Source organism: Tupaia chinensis, unplaced genomic scaffold, assembly GCF_000334495.1.
Source record: "Tupaia chinensis unplaced genomic scaffold, TupChi_1.0 Scaffold000368_1, whole genome shotgun sequence".
NCBI lineage: Eukaryota > Metazoa > Chordata > Mammalia > Scandentia > Tupaiidae > Tupaia > Tupaia belangeri.
Window position 1 is genome coordinate 2,604,531 of NW_006159865.1, and position 21,201 is coordinate 2,625,731.

At 41.2% G+C, this 21,201-nt stretch overlaps 1 protein-coding gene across 3 annotated transcripts in view; it reads right to left on the reverse strand.

The window, feature by feature from the left end:
• Positions 1–21,201, reverse strand: part of RARB (retinoic acid receptor beta) — a 430,651-nt gene that overhangs the window by 95,936 nt on the left and 313,514 nt on the right. For all 3 annotated transcript variants that reach the window (XM_006153322.3, XM_006153325.3, XM_006153323.3), the window contains exon 3: positions 14,266–14,407. In XM_006153322.3, coding sequence (XP_006153384.1) covers positions 14,266–14,407 — 142 coding nt within the window. The remainder of the gene's footprint in view (positions 1–14,265; positions 14,408–21,201) is intronic.

The following is a 21,201-nucleotide window of genomic DNA, read 5'->3' on the forward strand; positions in this document are numbered from 1 at the left end:
TTCTGCATGTACACCACTGATCAAGGTTTAGAATGTCCAAGAACACACAGGCTCCCATGTGCCTTTTTTGAGTCCATATCCCCTCTTTAGAAGTAACCACCATTCTCACCTCTTTCACATAGATCAGCTTTACTTGCTTTTAGTCTCTATACAAATGGAATCATGTAGACTCTGGTTTCTTTTGTTTTAGAGAGATTTTTACTATAAAGGGTATGCAATCACCAGAGAGACAGAGAGACAGGGGCATGGCCACAGCACTACCCCTTCTCGTCCATTCTCCTTTCAGGATTTTAGGCATGCACACACATACACCCGGCATGAGTTTCGAGCCTCCAGGTCTGGGACTTGAATTGTGGTTGGCCATGTGGGAGTCCAGCGATGTAAGAGTTATGCCATCTTCTGGTCCTTGTTTATTTTCTCTTATTCTAAGTTCTCAATACTGTATCTCCAAGGTTTATCCATGCTATTGGTTCTTCTTTTTAAACAATTTCTATGCATATTCATACACTGTTTGACTATGTTGTAATTCATTTACACATTCCACCATTGATGTATGTAGTTGTTTCTGAGTTGGGGCTATTATCAATCAAGTGGCTGTGAACATTGTATATATGTTTTTTGGTGGGTCCATACACTCATTTTCCTTGAGTATGTTCCCAGGGGTAGAATTTCTTGGTCATGTTGGTATGTTTAACTGTGGGGGATACCGCTAATCTTTCAGACTTTGGCTAGACTTATGCTTCAATCAGCCACACAAGAGTTCCAGTTGCCCGTGTCTTGCCAACACTTGCTATTGTGTCAGTCCATGTAACGCCAGCCATTCTGGTGGAGTAAAGCATCTGATCTCAGTCTGATGGATATAATTTTCTTATTAAGGAACACAAAGCCACAGAGAAGGTACTATTTGTAAGAACAAAAAGGGGCTTTGCATTCTGTAGACCTAGGTGTCATTACCATACTGAGGAATAATTGGGAAGGCCATCTCCCAGTGCACGCTCAGCCCCAGCAATCAGGAGGAAGTCCTGGTGTCCCTCTTTCTGAAGTAACTCATGCAGCTACATATGCATCAGGGGGAGGCAGGGTACATTCTGAGCCTGCATATTTTCAGATTTCTGAAAGCTCAAAGTCCACAAGCACCACAGTCACGTTTCCATTCAGTGTTAAATTGCTCAAGCACTTTGTCCCGACACATTGAGGACACGAAGCGGGAATCCTTCACTCATTACATTTTGCACTTGAATCGTTTCCTGTCCTCATTAAACCCTCTGAGTGGGCCTAGTTTACTAGAAGCATCTTTTATCTTGTGCTTGGAAGAGCCATATCATGCCTGGCTCCTGAATAGAACTTTTGGAAACGTCAGTGAAATTCCTTAGCTCTATTTTAAGATTTAAACAATGCTGTTGAATCAAAGTATTGTTTAGAAGTGAGACCAAGAGATGTTATAACCGCCTCCCCGCAAAAAAGCAAAGTTGAAGAAAAATGGGACGTTTGCTTTTTCCAATAGCAATACAACATTTTTGTTCTAAAGTTATTTTGAAAATCAAACAATGAGAAATTTTTTTAAAATCATGGAGAGATTTTATGCTGGCCAAATGAGGCACTGGAACAACCAAGTATGTATTTGGGACAAAAACATTCCTTCTCTTGAGGAATTAGGGTTTTTGTTTTCATTGGTCTCAGGATGAAAAGATGCCTGTTTCCATTCATCTAGTGCATCAGATAATTGCTCAACTCTTGTTTCCTAGCTGTAAAAGAGGAAGGATGAAAGAAATAACTTAACTGTGATAGTTAATATTTTGTGATGGCAGGAGGAGAAGAGACAGGGCTTAAGTACTCAATACCACTCCGGGAAGAACAAAATCTAGACGATACTCTATGCATGGATTTATTGAGCAATTTAGGTAGCCACCCTCCAGAGAATTGCTGTCACTAGGAGAAGGTACTTAAAGGCCATGTTCATTGCCCCAGAACGCAAGGACTATGGGAGAATTTCGGTTGCTATTTTCATGGCGACATTTGTTTCCAAACAAAGGGCTCTCTGCCAGCTATTTTAGAAGCACTTGCATATTTATTGAGCCAGCTCTCTGTGCTGAGGATTGTCTTTGGGCACTGAGGTTTTATCAATGTCTATTTAAAGCAGAATAAAAAATAGCCCAAGATGAAAACTTAGAAATATTCCAGCCTAGTATGTGAGGCACTTCCTTTTTCTTACAGGGTTGATAACTGATTTTTTTTTTTTCTCTCTCTCTCTTTCTCCTCTGAAATTGCCACTTGACTTACAATCTTTAGTTTATCTTAGCTTAACTGGTATCATTTTCTTTTTAGCGGTATAGAAAATAATAGGATGCTTTAATGAATTACAGATTTGATGAATATTTGTGTCTATGTGTGTACAATTTTGAGATAAAGCAAATTCTGTTAGGAACTCTTTACAAGCTCCATGTCATTCCACCCATGAAACTATGTTGGGACATTGTGTCATGAAAGGGGTAATGTGCTATTATCCACCTCGTGCAAAGTGGGACAGGAGGCAAAATGGAAGAGTTAAAAATGGGCTCATTCTATCAATGGGACCTAAAACTTCTTGAGCTAACATTCCTTTTAAGTCTGTGTGATTCAATTCACAACTCTTGGAAAGATCACCATTCCTGATTCAGAATCTCCAGATCTTTGCCTCTAATCCATTCCAGAAATGAGTATTAAGTACAGGTACTGGGCTCACAGCTGAAGACCCAGAGAAGAACTAGATTCCTGCCTGTTCCTACGGTACTCAAAGCCCACCTGGGGAGCTCCTGTCTGGTGGGTTCTTTCTCTTTCTCTTACTCTCTCCACACAAATACTCACACCTACGCACACCTACACACAGAATCTGTCCTGGACTCAAAAACAAATTAGATGCTGAAAGTCATCTCAGCAGAGGTGCCACTAAGGGAGAGGCAAGGTGAGAGTGACCACGCATGCTCGCTGCTGTTAGGAAAGTGCAGTGTGTGTATGTGCATGCTTCTTTAAGGAGGGAGGTGGCTCAAAGGAGAGCAGAAAAGGGGAGTAGGGGAAGGATAGCAAAGGCAGAGAATGGCAAGCACACCTGGAGGCTGTGTTACATGCTGGGCACGCTGAGGGGTTAGTGGTGGCTAGTGCGTGGTGCATTCTGGGGAATATGACAAGAGATCAGGCTGGGGCAGCATTACAGGGCCCTGCCCATGCTGGTACATTTAGAGCAGGTTCTGTAGTGATAAGGCACCATGACTCATCTGGTTCAGAGCTGAAACTCAGCTTCTGGTCCCATCTATCCATCACTTTGCTGACTTCATGGGTGTTGATATAGAGCTGAGCCTCCAAAGACAAATTCGAATTTGAGAGTGCTTGTTTTTAGTACATAGACCACTGGGCCAGAGGAGCATTAGCTGTTCCACAGTCACGGAGGCCTACTGATGGTCAAATATGCTATTCTTTGGAGGCCAAGATGGCGCTGTATCATAGCAAGAACAATAACAGGCTCTGTATCGTAGCAAAAACAGTAACACTTAGCTAAACGCTATTTTTAGCCCCTGTCATATACTAATTCATTTACTCCTCACAGTAGCCATATGAAGTAGGTACCACTACTATTTTCCCATGGTGGACAAGGGCCTGTGACACGTGGATGTTTAGTAACCTGCCCAGGATCACGCAAAACCAAGGGAGTGTTGGGCTAGGATTTGAATCCAGGCCATCTCTGGAATCCACGCTTTATCACTATGCCAGCTTGGTGCCCTTCAGGAGGTGGAGTAAACTATGCAATTCAGGCTCTTCCTGTTTCTCACATGTCTTCCACCAGTTCACCTGGATGATTTCAAGCATTCACCATGAAGTCCCACCATGACAGACCCACCCATTCACTGACTTTTCTATCAGGCAGAACTAAACTTTGGGCATCCAAGAAAAGCAAGACCCCACTGCCCATCCCCAAGCTGGACGAGGAAGGATCTGAGGAAGAGTTTGGACCAGGCAGTAAGACAGCAGCACAGACCAGGAGATAATGACCAGCAACTAAGGCGCGGCAGAGACTCTGGTGGGGATGATGCCAAGACTCCAGCTCCAAATTCTTTCTACTCTTGTTAACTTCAATGAGTTTTGATCTGCTACCATGTCAAAGCAGTGTTTCTCAAACTGCAGTCCTTCCAGTACCATTTTCATGATTTTTTTACATATTCACAATGATATGTGTAATTTCTGTTTCAATCAATTTTTTCTAAAATACAATATAGACAGAAATAATATATTGCTACCATAAGGGAAAAAGTAGCATTGCTCACCATAAATAGAAAGGAAAGGTTAAAAAAAGAAATGGAGTTTTCAGATCTCCCAGTTTTTGTAAATAACCTTTGGTTGGAACAAAGCCATGCTCAATTATGAAGTCCTCATGCTATAATTGTAGAGCTGAGTGGCTGCAATAAACACCGAATGGCCCACAAAGCCTAAAATATTTACTATCTGGCTATTAAAGAAAAAGAGTACAGACCTCTAAAGTAAATCCAACTCAGTCCTAGCTAGGTATTGTTGCCTGTCCTCTCTCTGTTAAAATGAGAGATTAGGAAAGTTCAAGAGGTATTAGTTAAGGATGTGCTGGTATTAAACTGAGATTTTCTCATTGGCAATAAAAAGACAATGAATATTGAAAAGGGAATAGCTTTATCACTATATAATTTGACACTATTCTATGCAGAGGTCAATATTTCCTAAAATTATGTCTCATATCACTATGTGTAGGCTTAATACTTGGGGAAATATTGCATTAAACTAATATGTGTGTTTGTATATCTATATATGGAATCAAGTCACATATGTAAATAATAGAATATTTCAGTTGGGAGCAAACGTAGATGAAGATATGGAAAATTTTGTAGCCTGGTTGGAACAAAGCCATGCTCAATTATGAAGTCCTCATGCTATAATTGTAGAGCTGAGTGGCTGCAATAAACACCGAATGGCCCACAAAGCCTAAAATATTTACTATCTGGCTATTAAAGAAAAAGAGTACAGACCTCTAAAGTAAATCCAACTCAGTCCTAGCTAGGTATTGTTGCCTGTCCTCTCTCTGTTAAAATGAGAGATTAGGAAAGTTCAAGAGGTATTAGTTAAGGATGTGCTGGTATTAAACTGAGATTTTCTCATTGGCAATAAAAAGACAATGAATATTGAAAAGGGAATAGCTTTATCACTATATAATTTGACACTATTCTATGCAGAGGTCAATATTTCCTAAAATTATGTCTCATATCACTATGTGCAGGCTTAATACTTGGGGAAATATTGCATTAAACTAATATGTGTGTTTGTATATCTATATATGGAATCAAGTCACATATGTAAATAATAGAATATTTCAGTTGGGAGCAAACGTAGATGAAGATATGGAAAATTTTGTAGCCTTAAATGCATCAAGAATGCCATCATTAGAAAGCCAAGTGTATTTAAAAGGATATGGAAAGTAGAATGTAGACCCTTGGGTGTTAGCCAGCAGCATGACCTTGGGCAGGTCTTTTAACCTCTATGACTCTCAGGAAGCTGAGAATCATACTATTCTGTCCTACCTGCCACATGGGCCGGCCCAAGTCTTGGGGAGGCTGTGTTGATGACAAAGCCCATTGTGACCATCAGCTGTCACGGCATCACTGATGTGTTCCCCAGCTTTTCTCTCAAAATCAGTCTTGCCGAAGAGGCCAAAAGGTGGATAAGATTCGGTTGGGAGAAGAGACATGTTGGATCCAGAGAAGAGGTGGGCTACAGTCCCAAGTAAAATACAAGGAGAGACAGAAGGTGCCACGTAAGCAAAGAATGGAGGACGCCGGGAGGAAGAGGAGGCTGCCTCCATGGTGATTCACTTGGGTTTGGCATTGCCTGGGAGACCCCAGGGCCTCACCTTGAGCTGACTGATGCAGGAAGATGGCCAGGCGTCCTTTCTGACACCCCAGTTCAGTTTTCTCCATGGATTGGGTTCCACGATACTAGGATACTCTCCCATTCTCTGATTACACATGTTTCCGCAAATGAGCCGTCTGCTTCCTAGCTTACAGTAGCCAAGGAAGGTGGATATTTATTTTAGAAGCGAGGCTTACAGGCTCTATTTTTAAGGCTGGGACATAATATTTGGTGGTGTACCTCTACGCTGTGGCATTACAAACAATACAAAATAGACTCTGCCCCTCACTTTTCTCCTAAAGCATGATCAAGGCTGTAGTTATCATAATATAAACCAGCTGTGGTAGCAGCCACGGCAGCACACCAGAAGGAGAACCGGACAGAATAGCTGTTGTTGGTTCAGCACCTACTGTGTGCCAAGCAGGGCGGTAAAGGCAACACCTTCATGAAGTCTAATCCGCCAACAATGCTGAGAGGTTGCTGGGCTAATCCCCGTGGGATGGGTTAGTTCTCTCCACCCAAATCTGTCTTGATTCTTGTCTTCCATTTTCCTCTTGGCCTCCTGAAGCCAATGGCCAGGCCAGCCCTGTATCTTTTTAATTTGTTAGTAAGCAACTTGCTAGCCAAGGCATGGCAAAGGTGAGCTGAAACTCCAAAGCTTGCTCAAGTTGAGGCAGCTAGAGGGTAAAGGTCAATTCGAACCCAGCTCAGGCTAGCTTCAAAGCCCTTTATTCCCCCTGCTCTGTTCCACTGCATAATGGAAATTTCCCATTTTTCTAAGGTAAGAATGTACTGACTGTCCCCTGTCCAGGAGACAGGCAGCAGGGAGAAATGTGTTCGTAAAGCTGAAGGAATTTTAATATTTCCTCTGCAGTCTGAGTGTTAATGGGCTTCGAATCCCTCGGTGGCACTGACATCACTGGGTTACTGGTGCCCAAATGGAATTTTTTTTATTTTTAAATCTCCTGGACAGATGAAGGAAAACATTAACATTTGGCAAGCAGGATGGAGTAGCAGGTTTTTATTTCCAGCTCCTAGGCCATTTTCTTTTAAAGAATTATTTAATTTTATTTATTCATTTATTTTTTAATTTGACCAGAGAGAGATAGAGAGGATAAGTTAGAAAGCAAGCCACCAGGTCCAGGACTCAAACCGTGATCGACCATGTGGGAGTGTCCAGCGCCTTAACCACCACACCACCTGCTGGTCCCCGCTCCTAGGCCATTTTTAGATAAAAAAATATGAGAGGACTTCAAAACATGTATGTAAAAACGGAATTAATGTAGCTTATTTTGGTGCAAAGAAATTGAAATCCACGCATGGTTTTTGCCTTAATATGAATATCCTTTAACTTCTTAAAGACCCGTCACATAAAGTTCCTAACTTTTTGCTTATTTGGGAAGTGGGGTTCTGTGGGGATTTGTGTGTCACAGAGCAAAAGGAGAAGGTGGGGGGGGGTGAATGGGAGTCTCTGTTGAGCAGAAGAAAATGATCACAATGCAACTTGGAGTGGAGGGGATGGAATGTGGGAACAAATGAAGAGATAAATGAAAATTAGAAAGACATGAAGAGCCCTGAGGATGATTTTTATATAATTTCCCAAGTACGCAGGGCAACCTACAATATGAATTTCCTTGTTCTGAAGCCACTAAAATCCAGCAGCAGAGCCAAAGAGCACATCAATATAATTCGTGCACTAGCAAAGGTGATTTTAACTGAGGTTAAATGCCTTTATTCCAAAAGGTTTGTTTTAATGTAAGTTTAACATGAAAGGGGAAACAAGAGAAACACAGAATGACAAAATTCTGTGGAAGTATCTAAGTGTCCACGCAAAGACTGTTCATTACACCCAATCGACCCTTAGGGATGTGCGAGTCTAAAGTATAAATCGAAATTTGGAGACTTTATAAAAATCTATTTTTAAGCTCAATATGCCCAAATGAGAAGGTGTCAACAAGGGCTCAGGGACTCTTAAATTCAGAGATTATTCCATTGCTCTATTTTACAAATACACTTAGAAAAGTGTCATAGGAAAAAAATGTGAAAGAGGTTAAACAGCAATCCCAAACAAAGCCAGACATGTTTGGCCACCACTCAAGAGTATAGGCCGTATAAATATCACCTCAAAGAGCAATACAAAGAGATTCCCTTTGTGAATTAATGGCCAGTGGTTTTTCAGAAAGAAGAAATGGGAGGTAGGGAGTAGCCACGGTTCCTCCATAGTGTTTTTGTTACAGACACAGTGAGGGACAGTCAGCGGGAGAGAACTTGATCAAACAGGAGAGGTTCCTGGGGACCGCTACTGTCTTCTCATCACAGCACGTATGTCATGATTCTGTCCTGATTCTTGTCCATTTTCCTCTTGACTGACTCCAATGGCCAGTCCAGCTCTGCATCTTCTTTGTTTTTTAGTAAGCAACTTGATAGTCAAGGCATGGCAAAGGTGAGCCTAAACGCCAAAGCTTGTCCATCGTAGCCCTGCCATTTTTTTCTTTTAAAGATAGGGTCCTCCTAGGTCATGATCCTCCTTCTCAGCCTCCCTAGTAGCTGGAATTACAGGCACACATCACACACCTGTTTTTTCAGACAGGGACTTGCCATCCTGCCCAGGCCAGCCTTGAACTCACAATTCTTCTGCCACCTGAGCCACTGGGATTACAGGTACATACCAAGAAGCCCAGCCTTTAGTTTGGTCTGGGAATTGAACCTGGGACTCCCACATGGTCCCAAACTGTGGAACACAGTGTCTGAGCAGCATGTGCCACCATGGCTGGTTAGCCTCCCCCTCTTAGCTGGGCTTTTGCCAACCATAGGCACTTACACAAGATGCTTGCTAAGCTCAATCTTTTTTGCTGGCAAACACACTAGAAGATCTGGTATCTTCTAGGGGAGGAAATGAGGAAGAGTTTGTGGAAACACTGTTGTCTAAACAGGATTAAAAGCATCAATTCTCAAGTCACACCTGGGCTGTTAGTCAAGACTAATGTTTCTCTTGTCTAAGTAGAAAACACAACCCCAAAGAAGTTGAATAACTTGTTCTGGGCCCTAGCAGACAAACAAATGGCTACGGATTTGAATAGATACATACCCGGAATTGTTTTCTGTCTGACAACTTTATGGAAAATAAAACTAGGGAGAAGTTGGGTTTGGTTGTCTTTTAAAATTTGCTGTATTTAACCACTTGTCGCATCTCATTTCACTGAGCAAAGCATTATGTGTATTTCTGGGCTCCAAGGTGAGGAGGACATCGTGTTTGCCTTGTAGGAGTTTATAGTCAAGCTAGGCAGACTCGCTGGGGTGTGAAGAATCACACTATAATATAATAAGTTTGCGGTTCATGAGCTAATAACATTTTCTCAGACCCCTAGCGTTCAACTGAAGGAGAAGGCAGACCCCACAGGAATACTGAAGTCTGAAGCTTCATGGGTGTGCACGGTCCAGTGTGGTTGGAAGCTAAGCTAGGTGTCTACTGGTAGGAGCTGGGCCCAGGATGAGATCATAGAACAGCTGAACATGGTAGACTTAGCCCCTGGAAGAGACGCTTTAAACAGAAGTTGCCAACTTCTGTGGGCCAAACTCAGCCCTTCATCTTCGTAAAGGAAGTTTTATTGGAACATAATCACACCTGTTTGTTTATATATTTTCTTTAATTTGTTAGAGGGTACGTGTGCTTGCTGGAGAGAGACAGAAACAGACAGACGTTCCCACATGGATAATGGCCATGCTGCAATCCCTTCTCCATTTCTCCCATCTGTTAGGATTTGGGGTCCCAATACATGCCTGGTGTGTTTTTTAGGCTGCTGGGTCTGGGACTTGAACCACATAGTTGACCCTATGAAATCCAGCCACCTTAACCACCATGCCACTGTCTGCTATTGTGTTAATGATGGCAAAGCTGAGTAAGAGACAGAGATCACAAGGCCCACAAAGCCAGAAAGATTCTCTGTGATGAAGAGCCTATTTAATAAATTCTTTGCTGACCTCTGGCTTCAAGATCTGAATACTTGAAGATCTCTGACTCAGATGCACAGTTAGGGTTCCTAAGACCTTATTTCTATAGTCCAGAAAGCAGCAATGTCTTAAATCTTCTTCTCCATCATGGACAATGAGCTGTTCCTCTATATCCCACACTCTTCTGTACATCTCTTTCATAATCCCAAATGGCATGCCTTCGTTTACTGCTGCTCTCCTTCATTTCATGTTTTGTCTTACAGCTCTGCCATGAGCTTGGCCCTGCTGAATCGCTACAAGCCTCCCACCTCACCAGCAAAAACTCATCACTCAGCTTTGAGTCATTTTGCTTCCTTTGCCACCTTCTCCAATTCTTCATGCATTTTTGTACCACCTTTAGAACGTTGCTGAAAAAAATTTTATTTCACTTGCCATTATGACCACTTTCAAATTCCATGCTCTGACTGATACTTATTCCTTTGCAAAAAAAAAAAAAAGAAGAAGAAGAAGAAAAGGCTTCCCCAGTTTTATCAAACTCTTGGAAAATATAAGGTACACTCACTAGTATTTACAAAACAAAAACCAAAAAAAAAAAAGAAGAAGAAATAATCATACTTTTCTGGTAGGCTACATTAAAAGATTTCCTTTACTAGGAAATCCCTTTACACATTTAAAATCAAATTTGATCTATAAAAATTAAATTTGCACATGATTTTCTAGGGGGTACATCTCTAATATAGAGCAAGGAGTGTCGTTATTGTTTTATTAACCACTGGCAATAAAATAGAGTAGAAAAAGGAACTCCATTTTAAAAGCTTATTTTTATGGCCTGCAGTACAGACTTTGAATACAGACTTTATAATCAAGCTACCTGGTTCCAAATCCCAGCACTGCCCCTTATTAACTATATTACCTTGAGGAAGGTAATTAACCTCCCAGTGCCTTGGCTTCCACATCTGCCGAAAAAGGAGGAAATGGGGGAGGGAGAGATCATAACTAATTGTCTCCTAGGGCTGTTGTGAGGATCTGAGAGGTACACGGTTTTCAGAATCGGTGTTGTGCCTAGCAGACAGCATATAGCCTGTCTTGCTAGCTAAGTACTACAACATGATTCTTAGATTCTATTGGTTTTATCTTTCTCTCTTTTCTCTGCTATGGTTTAGAGAATGGTTTGTCTCCCAGTTGTTCATGTAACAGCCTCGAGAGGTGGAGTGATTTTCAAAAGGTGAGGCCCAGTGAGTGGTGTTTGGATCACGGAGGTGCCACCCTCAGGAATGGATTAATGCTGTCTGGTGGGGGGTATTAAGTTATAGCTCTCATGAGAGGGATTAGTTCCCACAAGAACAGGTTGTTAGAAGAAGAGGATGGAGGCTCTCATGTCTCTTCCTGCACACGCCCAGCATCCTCTCAGCTTCTGTCAGCCATGTTGTAATATAGCATCAAAGGCAAGCTTGATGCCAACCCTATGCCTTTGGACTTTCCAGTCACCAAAATCGTAAACCAAATAAATCTTTATTTTTTCAAGATCACCAAGTCTCAGGTATTTCTGTTAGCTATGAAAATAGTTGCCTAAGATACCCGTACAGCATAAATTAAGAACGCACTGTGAGACTGGACACAGCATGTAGACATGAGGGTATTTTTGCCTCCTGCCTTTCTTATTCCTCACTGAGTAACACTTTCTCCCATACGGCAGACCCACATGGTTTAGGCAGACTTATGCTTAATCTCAGGCTCTAGGGACTGAGATGTGATCCAGACCTAGCCAATGACAATATTCTATTCCCTGGCCAAAGCAATATGCTCAGAGAGTGGCACATGATTCAGGTCAGGGCAGTAAGGATCCACTCCTAGGCTCTGACACAATGATGAGGATCTAAGAGTCTCTCTCTCTCTCTGGCTGGATAGACTATCTTCCAAGAGCTGATGATGGCCATCTTTCTTAGCCACAGGGAAAACCTTCCTGAGCATGACATCATCATAGCAGTCATCAGTGAGGGATAAAGAAACAATGCCCTGAAAACAAACATGTGCCCTGGAATCCTGCCATGCAATTCTAGACTTTTTCAGTGACATGTGTTGGTTTTCTAAGTTTATGCCAGTTTGAGTTGGGTTTCCTATCACTTGTATTCACAGGGTTCTGACACATAGTAATGAATTAATATGTGCTATAACTAAAATAATGTGAATCTTGCTAATCGTGCCATTGCAGAGAAAGGTTAGCAAGGAGAGCTGGCAGACTTGAGCTGTAGTCTTGGTTCTGTCTTGAGCCAGTTGGAGAGAGCTAGGAAAACCGTTTCATCTTTCTGGATCCTAGTGTACTTGTATGTCAAGTGAGAGAGGTGAGTGAAAATCAATCTCTAAGATCCCTTTTCAGTTCTAACAGTACACTAGTATCTATTTTTCTTGGGTTCATTTCAGTTGCATATACTATGATATAATTGGTTACCGATTCTCATATTTGCCTGCCTCCTCCTGTTTCAACTTTAAAAATATTCTAATAGACTCTCAATCCCTCTATTCCAAATGTTTATTTCTTCCCTTTCAATTTTCTTCTAAGAAAAATATATTTGTTTTTGTGTACTTTGACATAATGATCCCATTTTCTTCCCATTTCTATATTTTTAAATCTAATTAAGGTGATAAGTTCCTTGAGGGTTGAAGCTAGAGTTTTCCTGTGGGTGTAAACATTATTTTTTTTAATTGCCAACCAAGCTGCCAGTTTTTACAGAGCAGCAGGATATGGGTTTTAAGTAATGTAAGCAGGAAATGAGTCTCCAACCCACACAAAATAAATGTAAAAGTACTGATTTTCCCTGAGTCCACATCTGTCTTACTCATTTATAATTTCAACCTGAACTGAAATTCTCCCACAGAAATGCAGTCTAAAATCCATGTCTACAGAGTATCAGATCATAAATGGGGCATCAGGTGCTTATTTTGTGAGTCCCACACATTTAAATGATCATACTTGGCTACTTCAGGCCATCATGCTTTTCTCAGAGATGGTAGGATTTAGGGCTTGAGCTAATCGAGCATTAGCTTCTTATCTCCTCACTTGTTGATTTCAAGTAACTTAATAGTCCCAAAGTTTGGAGGGATCAATGGAACTAGACAAAACATGGTCAAGTGACCCATCATCTACTGATAGACCTGCCCAAAGGAGAAAGACCCTCCCAGAAGGGAGGGGACATGTGGGATCTTCCTTGTCCAATGACTTAATCCATTCTTGCTCTTGGGAATTCCAAATTTGATCTGGACTCCAACTCTAAAACCCTTAATGGATACTTCTTAGAAAATTGAACGAAATTGCCCAGAGGCAGTAGTTTCACAGGGTTGTCTGATTTAGCAATCCCATGATGCCATTCAGGCCCTGATTTCTCTCTCTCTCTCTCTCTCTTTCCACTTTTCCCTCCACAGTGCCCATTTTGTCCTGGGTTGACTCCCCTTGAAACTGAAAGATGACTATCAAGGGTCCATGTGGCTCTTGCTTCCTTGTTCATATGTATTGGAAGAGAGGATACTTCTGTCCTAATAGTCTAAGCGTAAGCCTTGAATTCTCTCAATGGACCAGCCTAGGTCACATGTTCACAATGAACTAATGACTGTGTATGGAACATAGAATATTATGCTCACTGCCTTGAAGTGACTAAGTTTATCCCAACCCTGACATTTTCCTTGGAAACTAGAATCCCAAGGGGCATAAAGGCAAGCTAAAATCTGAATACAATTAGAAAAGGTAGCTGGATGGGCTACCAAGAAAACTTCTAGTACAATCCTTGAGTAGCAGCCCCTAGCAAAGGTCAGTCTCCCAGCAGAGCACCCTCACAGCAACGCTTGCTTGGCTCAAGAGGCTTTCCCTCTTCAGTCAGGCTTCTTTCCAGGACCACACTTCTTAGTTCCAAGACCTAAGAGCCCTTGATTCATCATATAATTCTCCAGCCTCATTGGAGGATCACAGTTGGGATGCTTGGCTATTGTTCCATATTCTTGAAGGACAGTGACCATACCTAGAGGCATCTCCCGAGTTTGAGCACAACACCTGGCCCAGGCCTCACACACATAGTGAGCATTCACCAAAGCCCCAGTGATGGGATGAACAAATTAGCAATCCTGTAAGTGCTTCCCCTGCCACACAGCCCTATGACTGTGGCTTTGGAACACAGAGAGCTAGAATACAAATCCGCTGTCCATGACACCCAACTTCCGCCTTTTCACCAACTGTCACCCAAATTCGATCTGAAGATCTCCAGTTATCCCATTTTCACACCATCTCTGTTTATACCTACCCTTGGCAATATGTCATTAGTGTCATGTCTAAATACCATCCTTCAAAATTTGATTTTGGAAGTTCAACAAGCCATATTTATAGATAAGTCAAACAAGGAAAAGTCGTCCTGAGACGTCACTTACATTCTTTGGACATTCCCACTTCAAAGCACTTCTGGAGTCGACAGTACTGGCATCGATTCCTGGTGACTTTATTAATAACACAGTTCTTATCTCTGTGACAAGTGTAAATCATGTTCTTCTGAATACTTCTGCGGAAGAACCCCTGCGAAGAAGCGAGAAGATGAAAAAACTAAGTAAAATATCTGAGCTTCATGAGAATCAAAGCCAACCTTATCAATGCACTGATTGCTCATTTAGACTAACTGATGGTAGCAAAAAGTTAACTTATTTAAACCTTAAAATTCTTGTGAAATATTAATTGTTCTTCCTTCGTTGCAAAACATAAAGTCTCTTTTAATGAAAAGTAGACACGACCATTATTATCGTGCTAAAGAAAAATTAATAGTAAACTAATTCACTTGGAAAACATCAAGCAGAGATTAAATTCCTCCACATAGGCTTATCTTCCTGTGATACCTGGTTCCCTTGATGGCCAGAAAAATTGCAGGGGAACCCTCTGTCAAGTCACACAATATGTGAGGCAGTACATTTGCAGAAGAAATTACTTGATTCATTCAAGAATTAGGTCTGAGACCAGCAGATGGCATAATGCTTACAAAGCTGGACTTCCATGTAGTCGACCATGGTTCGAGTCCCAGACTCAGCATCTTAAAACTCACGCTAGACATGTGTCTGTGCATGTCCAAGATCTCAAGAGGAGAATGGAGGAGAAGGGATAACTATTCCCTCGGGGGGTGATTTCTCACTTTCTGTCTCTCTATCTCTCCAGCAAGTGTAGCCAGAGCAAAAAATCTCTCTAAAAAAGAATTAGGTCTTTACAAAGGAGTCTTTCCAAATTTTTTCGCATAATTACACAACACTTAAGATATGATTTAACTTGCAAAGTGTTTAGAAAAAAAACTATCACGAATTGGAAACAAGGCAGAAAAATGACTATCTGCCCATTTAATACCATATTAGACAGCTGTGCTCTCTAACATGGGAGCCATTGGTTACATAAGGCTATTTAAATAAAAATTAATGAAAATGAAATACAATGCAAATTCAGTTCCTCATTTGCATTAGGCACATTTCAATACGGATGGCTACCATTCTGGACGACACATATTTAGAATATTCTCACCACTGTAGAAAGTCCCATGGGGAAGCACCATACCATACCACTGACTGACAAGCCCACCTAAGAGACATCTAATGCTCTTAGGAAATGTAAAATTATTTGATATACTATTTATATGGCTTGGCTTGGACCCAGACTCTGTAAAGACTATGGAAGGCTAGTAAATCACAAATAATTTCTGTCTAGTGTAAGTACAAAGGATTTCTGCCCAGATTTTTTAAAAATCCCAAATATTACTGTTTATTGCCTTGTAAGATATCAACCAGTTTGTATTTAACTTTGGAATTTTATTCAGTCTTCTTTTTTCCTTTTCATTTTATCTGTTTATCTACCTACCTTCCTAGACATCTTTCTCACATCCTCCTCTGAACCAGCTTTGACCCTACTGTTCCCCTCACTCATGAGTTAAATAAATTTCTGATATGTGCCTACTTTACTAAATATTTGAACTAGCGCCTCTCTTTCTTTCTTCTTCTTCTTTTTTTTAAATTTTAGATGTTTTTGCCATAAGGTGTGTGTACTTGCCAGACAGAAAGAAAGACAGAGACAGTGAGAAGGAAAGTGAGAAATCACGCCCAAGGGGGATGGCCATGCCTCAATCCCTTCGCCTCCATTCTCCTCCTGGGATCTTAGGCACACATGTCTGGGACTCAAACCATGATCAGTCATGTGGGAATCCAGCAAAGTAACTACCTCGCCATCTACTGTCTCCGAGTTTTTGTTTTTTCACTTTTTGAAAATTATATTTTGAAAAAATATTCACAATTTATCCTTATTTTGGTGAGACACTGATGAAATAAGGCTGATGTTAGGCTCCTGGAACAAGTGTCTCCAACCTTCTCTTTGCCTTCCTCATTTCTACCATACCACTTCATGTTTGATAATCAAGTGATGCTTGTTGAAAATACAGAGGAATGAATAGTGAATTGTGAAGTGTAAGCTTGCTGGCTTCTCTTCTAATTACCCTACAAAAACCTTGATGCTTCGATGACTGCTAAAAACAAGGACTTTCTCCTAACAGTTTTGATGTGACTTATGTCTACATTAGAAACAATTCTCCTGAATATAAGACACACACGCCAACAAATGTGCTGAACAGCAAACAAGAAGCTCCATCTGAGTTCAACTTTCCCTGCAGTACATTAACACCACAGGAGCCAGAACTAAAAACATTCAAAGCTAAAGCACATTAGCAAAGAAAGCTCATGTAACACACATTGTTCGGGATATATACGTGGGCACCCTAGGATTCAAATGTCTAAATAAACATATTTTTACTGGCATGGTTCAACTGTAAGTGTCTAGAAATCTTGTTTAAGGTTGCAACTCCTGCCACATAGCCCAGACACACACATTTTCCACGAATACACAGTTTATTTTTGTTTCCTCTAGAGCTACAAATATGCTCAGAATCTAAAATAACAGGTTTACAAATATTCTGAAACCCAAACAGAGTCTTTACAGAATGGCCACCTCAAAACATATCTTTCGCTGCAAAAAATACCTACAGGGCCACTTTTGGCTGCCAGATGTCCAAACTCAATTTATAGAAACTTCCATTGCTCTTCTGCCAAGAAATGCTGACACAATGAAAGATTACAGTCTTTTCTGAAATTGTGAAGAAAGCGAGGTACAACGAAGGTGACCTCCTCCATGTATGAAAAACCGAGTATTTAGTTCAGCAAATTCTTACTGAGTGACCGTGGAGGAGAGAAAAACAATCTCATGATGCTCATATGAGACAACAAGGGAGAATTAAAGAACTTTATATGTCACTAATTACCCAGTCAGTGTGGTTCAGTAACAATGACGGCAGAAACTAAATAGGAGTTCTTGGTTTTCCAAATCAGATTTTTGGCTGGATTTCAGGAGGACGTCTAAGTTTCAGTAAATCATTTCCACCATGTTAGAATACTTGCTGACTAAAACATATGCTGGGAGGTATTTTTATACATGGATTGGGTAAGCAGAAATGCCCTCTAAGTCCGGGAGATGTTTGCATCATGCAGATAGATCCTTCTCAGTGGATATTAAACAAAAATTGTTACATAAAGCTTGCTTCTGTGCAGAACCACTGTTTTGAGGACCTACTGTGTGTGGGAAAGGGAGGACATAGAGAGGCATATCCTTGTACCTAAATTTTATTTACTCAATAAAAAACAAAAATGCCAGAGGGTATGTGGGCATACTATGGGGAGACAGAGAAATTGGGGTGGAGGGAACTGAGAAAGCAATCCCTGTGAGGTACTTTCCTCATCTATAAAAAGGGGACATGCCAGGGAGTGTTAAGCTGAAACACCTTGAGAATAAAAGAGAGGGAGCCAGCAGATGGCAGAGCAGTTATGTCACTGGACTCCCATGTAGTCAACCATGGTTTGAGTCCTGGACCTGGTGGCTTAAAACTTATGTCGGGCACGTGTGCATGCATGCCCCCCCAAAAATCCCTAGAGGAAAATGGAGGAGAAGGGATTGTGGCATGGCCATCCATCCCCTCACCCTGGGGGATGATTTCTTGCTTTCTGTCTCTCTATCTCTGTCTCTCCAGTGAGCGTATGTGCCCTATAGCAAAAATCTCTCTAGAAAAAAATAAAGAGGGAGAGAGTAAAGGTGAAGACATTGTTGTGAACAAAACCATAATGGCCAAGGAGATGGTGTTTGAAGACTAAGCAAAGAGAGACCCTCCATGTGCATGAGCAAGAATGGCAATTTCATGAGACCTGCCTAGGGTTTAAAGGACACCAACAAGGACACTTCAGTTGACCTTTACATCTTTCTCAAAACTAGGTCATTGCAACACCTCTGTGAGAAACCTCATGCAAGTATTTGTGGCTGGACTGAAGCTAAAACACTTTAATACTGTCTCAAGGATCCATGGCTACATGTTTTAGTAACTGGTTTACTGACACCAAGCCTAGTGGTGCTGACATCACAATTTTATTCTTTCATTTTCCTGGAACTTCCTTCTCCCATTAAACCCAGTAAATGTCTATAAGGTCACATCACCCAGAAAGCCTTTTCTGACTGACGTAAGTACACACAAATGCTTTCTCTTCTAGGCAACCTCGATATTGTGCCTTTCCTTATAAATTATTTCTAATCAAGAATACACACACACACACACACACACACACACACACACATATTCATTCACTTAATAATTATATTTTGAATATCTATGATAAGTCAGATTTTTTTTGACCACCAAGATATATAGGTATATTTGTTGTTGTTGTTATAGGGCATGTGTACTTGTCAGAGAGACAGAAAATGTAAAATCACCCCCCAGGGAGGATGGCCATGCAGCAATCCCTTCTCCTCCATCGTCCTCTTGAGATTTTGGGCATGCGTGCACTCCCGGCGTGAGTTTTAAACTGCAAGGTTTGGGACTCAAACTATGGCCAACTACATGGGAGGCCAGTGACATAACCATTATGCCATCTGCTGGTCTCTCTCTCTCTCCTCTCTCTCTCTTTCTACCTATCTATCTATATATACACATACACACACATACATATATTAGATATATATTATTACCAGAGGGGATGTGTGCATTCCAGAGGGAGAGAGGGAAAGTATCTTCCAATAGAGCTGAGTCACACCACGATCATTTTTTCTCTACTTCTCTATCCCATTTTGGGCATGCATGCCGCATGGCATGCATGTTTCTCAAGCCTCTGGGGCTGGGATTTGAACCACAGCAGGCCATGCAGAATCTGGCCGTGATGCACAGGACTTAAACACTGAGCTAAGTGGTCAACCCCAGGATAACATTGACAGTATTAACACGAGCACTGTCTGCTTCAGAGGTTGCATGGATGGTAGGAGGAAATGTCAGCCTGCGGCAGGTGGTCCTATTCTAAGGAAGGCTGATTGGCACTGTACATTCCTTTATTAGGGTGTCACCATACCATACCAACTATGCCATGTTCCTTGCTCATGTCCCTGCCTCCTTAACAGGGGAGAAGGGTGAACACAGAGGCACTAGAGCAGAAGAGTTGGTAGGCCCTGAGGTAGCCTCCAGGTGGTACCTAATATGGCTTCCCTAGAACCAAGGCAGAAGCCTTGGAGGGGGGAAGAGAACAACTCTATGCCATGGCTATCAACAACTGGTAGGAAAGTGTTCCAGTTTTTCAACACAGAATAAGATTGTATTGGTACATACCAGCTCAATTTTCCAGGGATGGGGAAAATTAATAGCTCTTCAATATATAAGAGTTGAGGGAATGAATGAGGGCATCCTGGCTATAATCAAGTACAGAGTGATAGTCCTGGATTTATTACACCCTGGTTCTTTAAAATACCAAATGTATTCTTTGAGGATGATACTTAAGAAAATAAACAACTAGATTTCCCAATGATTGGAGTTGTAATCTGGTTAGTCCATCAGGACTTCAACTGGTTAACTGTGACTTCTGCAGGTTATGACTTTCATTGTTAATCCTAACTAATTGCTAACTGTGTAGCTAATAATTGGCTAATCATGACTTCTGTTGGTTAATTATGACTTCTCTTGGTTAACCATGGCTTCAGTTGTTTGTCAGAGTCACAGCAGTGACATGATTAACGCTAATTATGTAAATCAAGAAGACAGATCTGCATCACGAACTGAGTCCAATGTTTCCTAACCTCTCGTACCTCATATTCTTCTATACGTGCTATAAAAAAACTGGGGTCTAGCCAAAAACAAAACAAACGAAAATCTCATATGGTGGAAAAGAGTATCTAAGTATTAGGGCCATTGGTTCATGTATTAATAATAATCGTGGAATTCCCATATCCTACTCATCTTACTTCTGTTTCCCATTGGGGGTAGAAAATAACCATTGTTCCAACTAATCCCCTTTATCTATAGTGCAGAAACAAAGAAAAGGTAACTGGCTTTTTCACGCCTAAAAATCTTCTCTACCTAAATACCTACAACCCATAATTCCCTTGGTGGACTAGTCTTAAATCTCAACTTTATAAAGGGCGTGACGAGAAGTGGTTCAGTTCCCTCCCTTCTTCATATTTTGATGCGATTGAGTCACCTTTTCTCTGCTAATATTCTGAAATCACTGCTGGAGATGTTTTCCACACATAAATCCTTTTCCATCTTCTAGTTTTCAAATGTTACCTCACATCATAGTCTCCATCACCTCCTACAGAACAAGATTTTTTTTTTGTCGGTGTAGGCTTTAGTCGAGGCATGTGGATTTTTTAAAAAGATTTATTTCATTTTATTCTCTATTATTATTTTCTTTTAATTTGACCAGAGAGAGACAAAGAGAAAGAGAAAGTGAAAAAGTAAGCCGCTGGGTCCAGGACTCAAACTGTGGTTGGCCATGTAGGAGTCCAGCACTCTAACCACCACGCCACCTACTGGCCCACCAGGCACGTGGATCTGAACCCTGCTTCTGCTGCTTACTAACTTTGTGACTTTGAGTGAGTTATGCTAAGGACTCAGTATCTATCTATAAAAAGGAACTACAGGGACCAGCAGTTGGTGTAATGGCTATGTCTCTGGACTTCCATGTAGCCAACCACAACTCGAGTCCCAGACCCGGTGGCTTAAACTCACACTGGGTGCATGTACATGCGTGCCCAAGATCCCAAGAGGAGAATGGAGGAGAAGGGATTATGGCATGGTCACTGTCTCTGGGGAGTGATTTCTCTCACTTTCTCTCTCTCTCTCTGTCTTTCTGGCGAGTGCACATGCACTATAGCAAACAAACAAACAAACAAAAGCAAACAAAACAAAACAAAACAAAATGAAACAATTCTCTCCAAAAAATAAAGGAACTACAAAAATACCTACATCATGGGCAATTGCTCTGCAT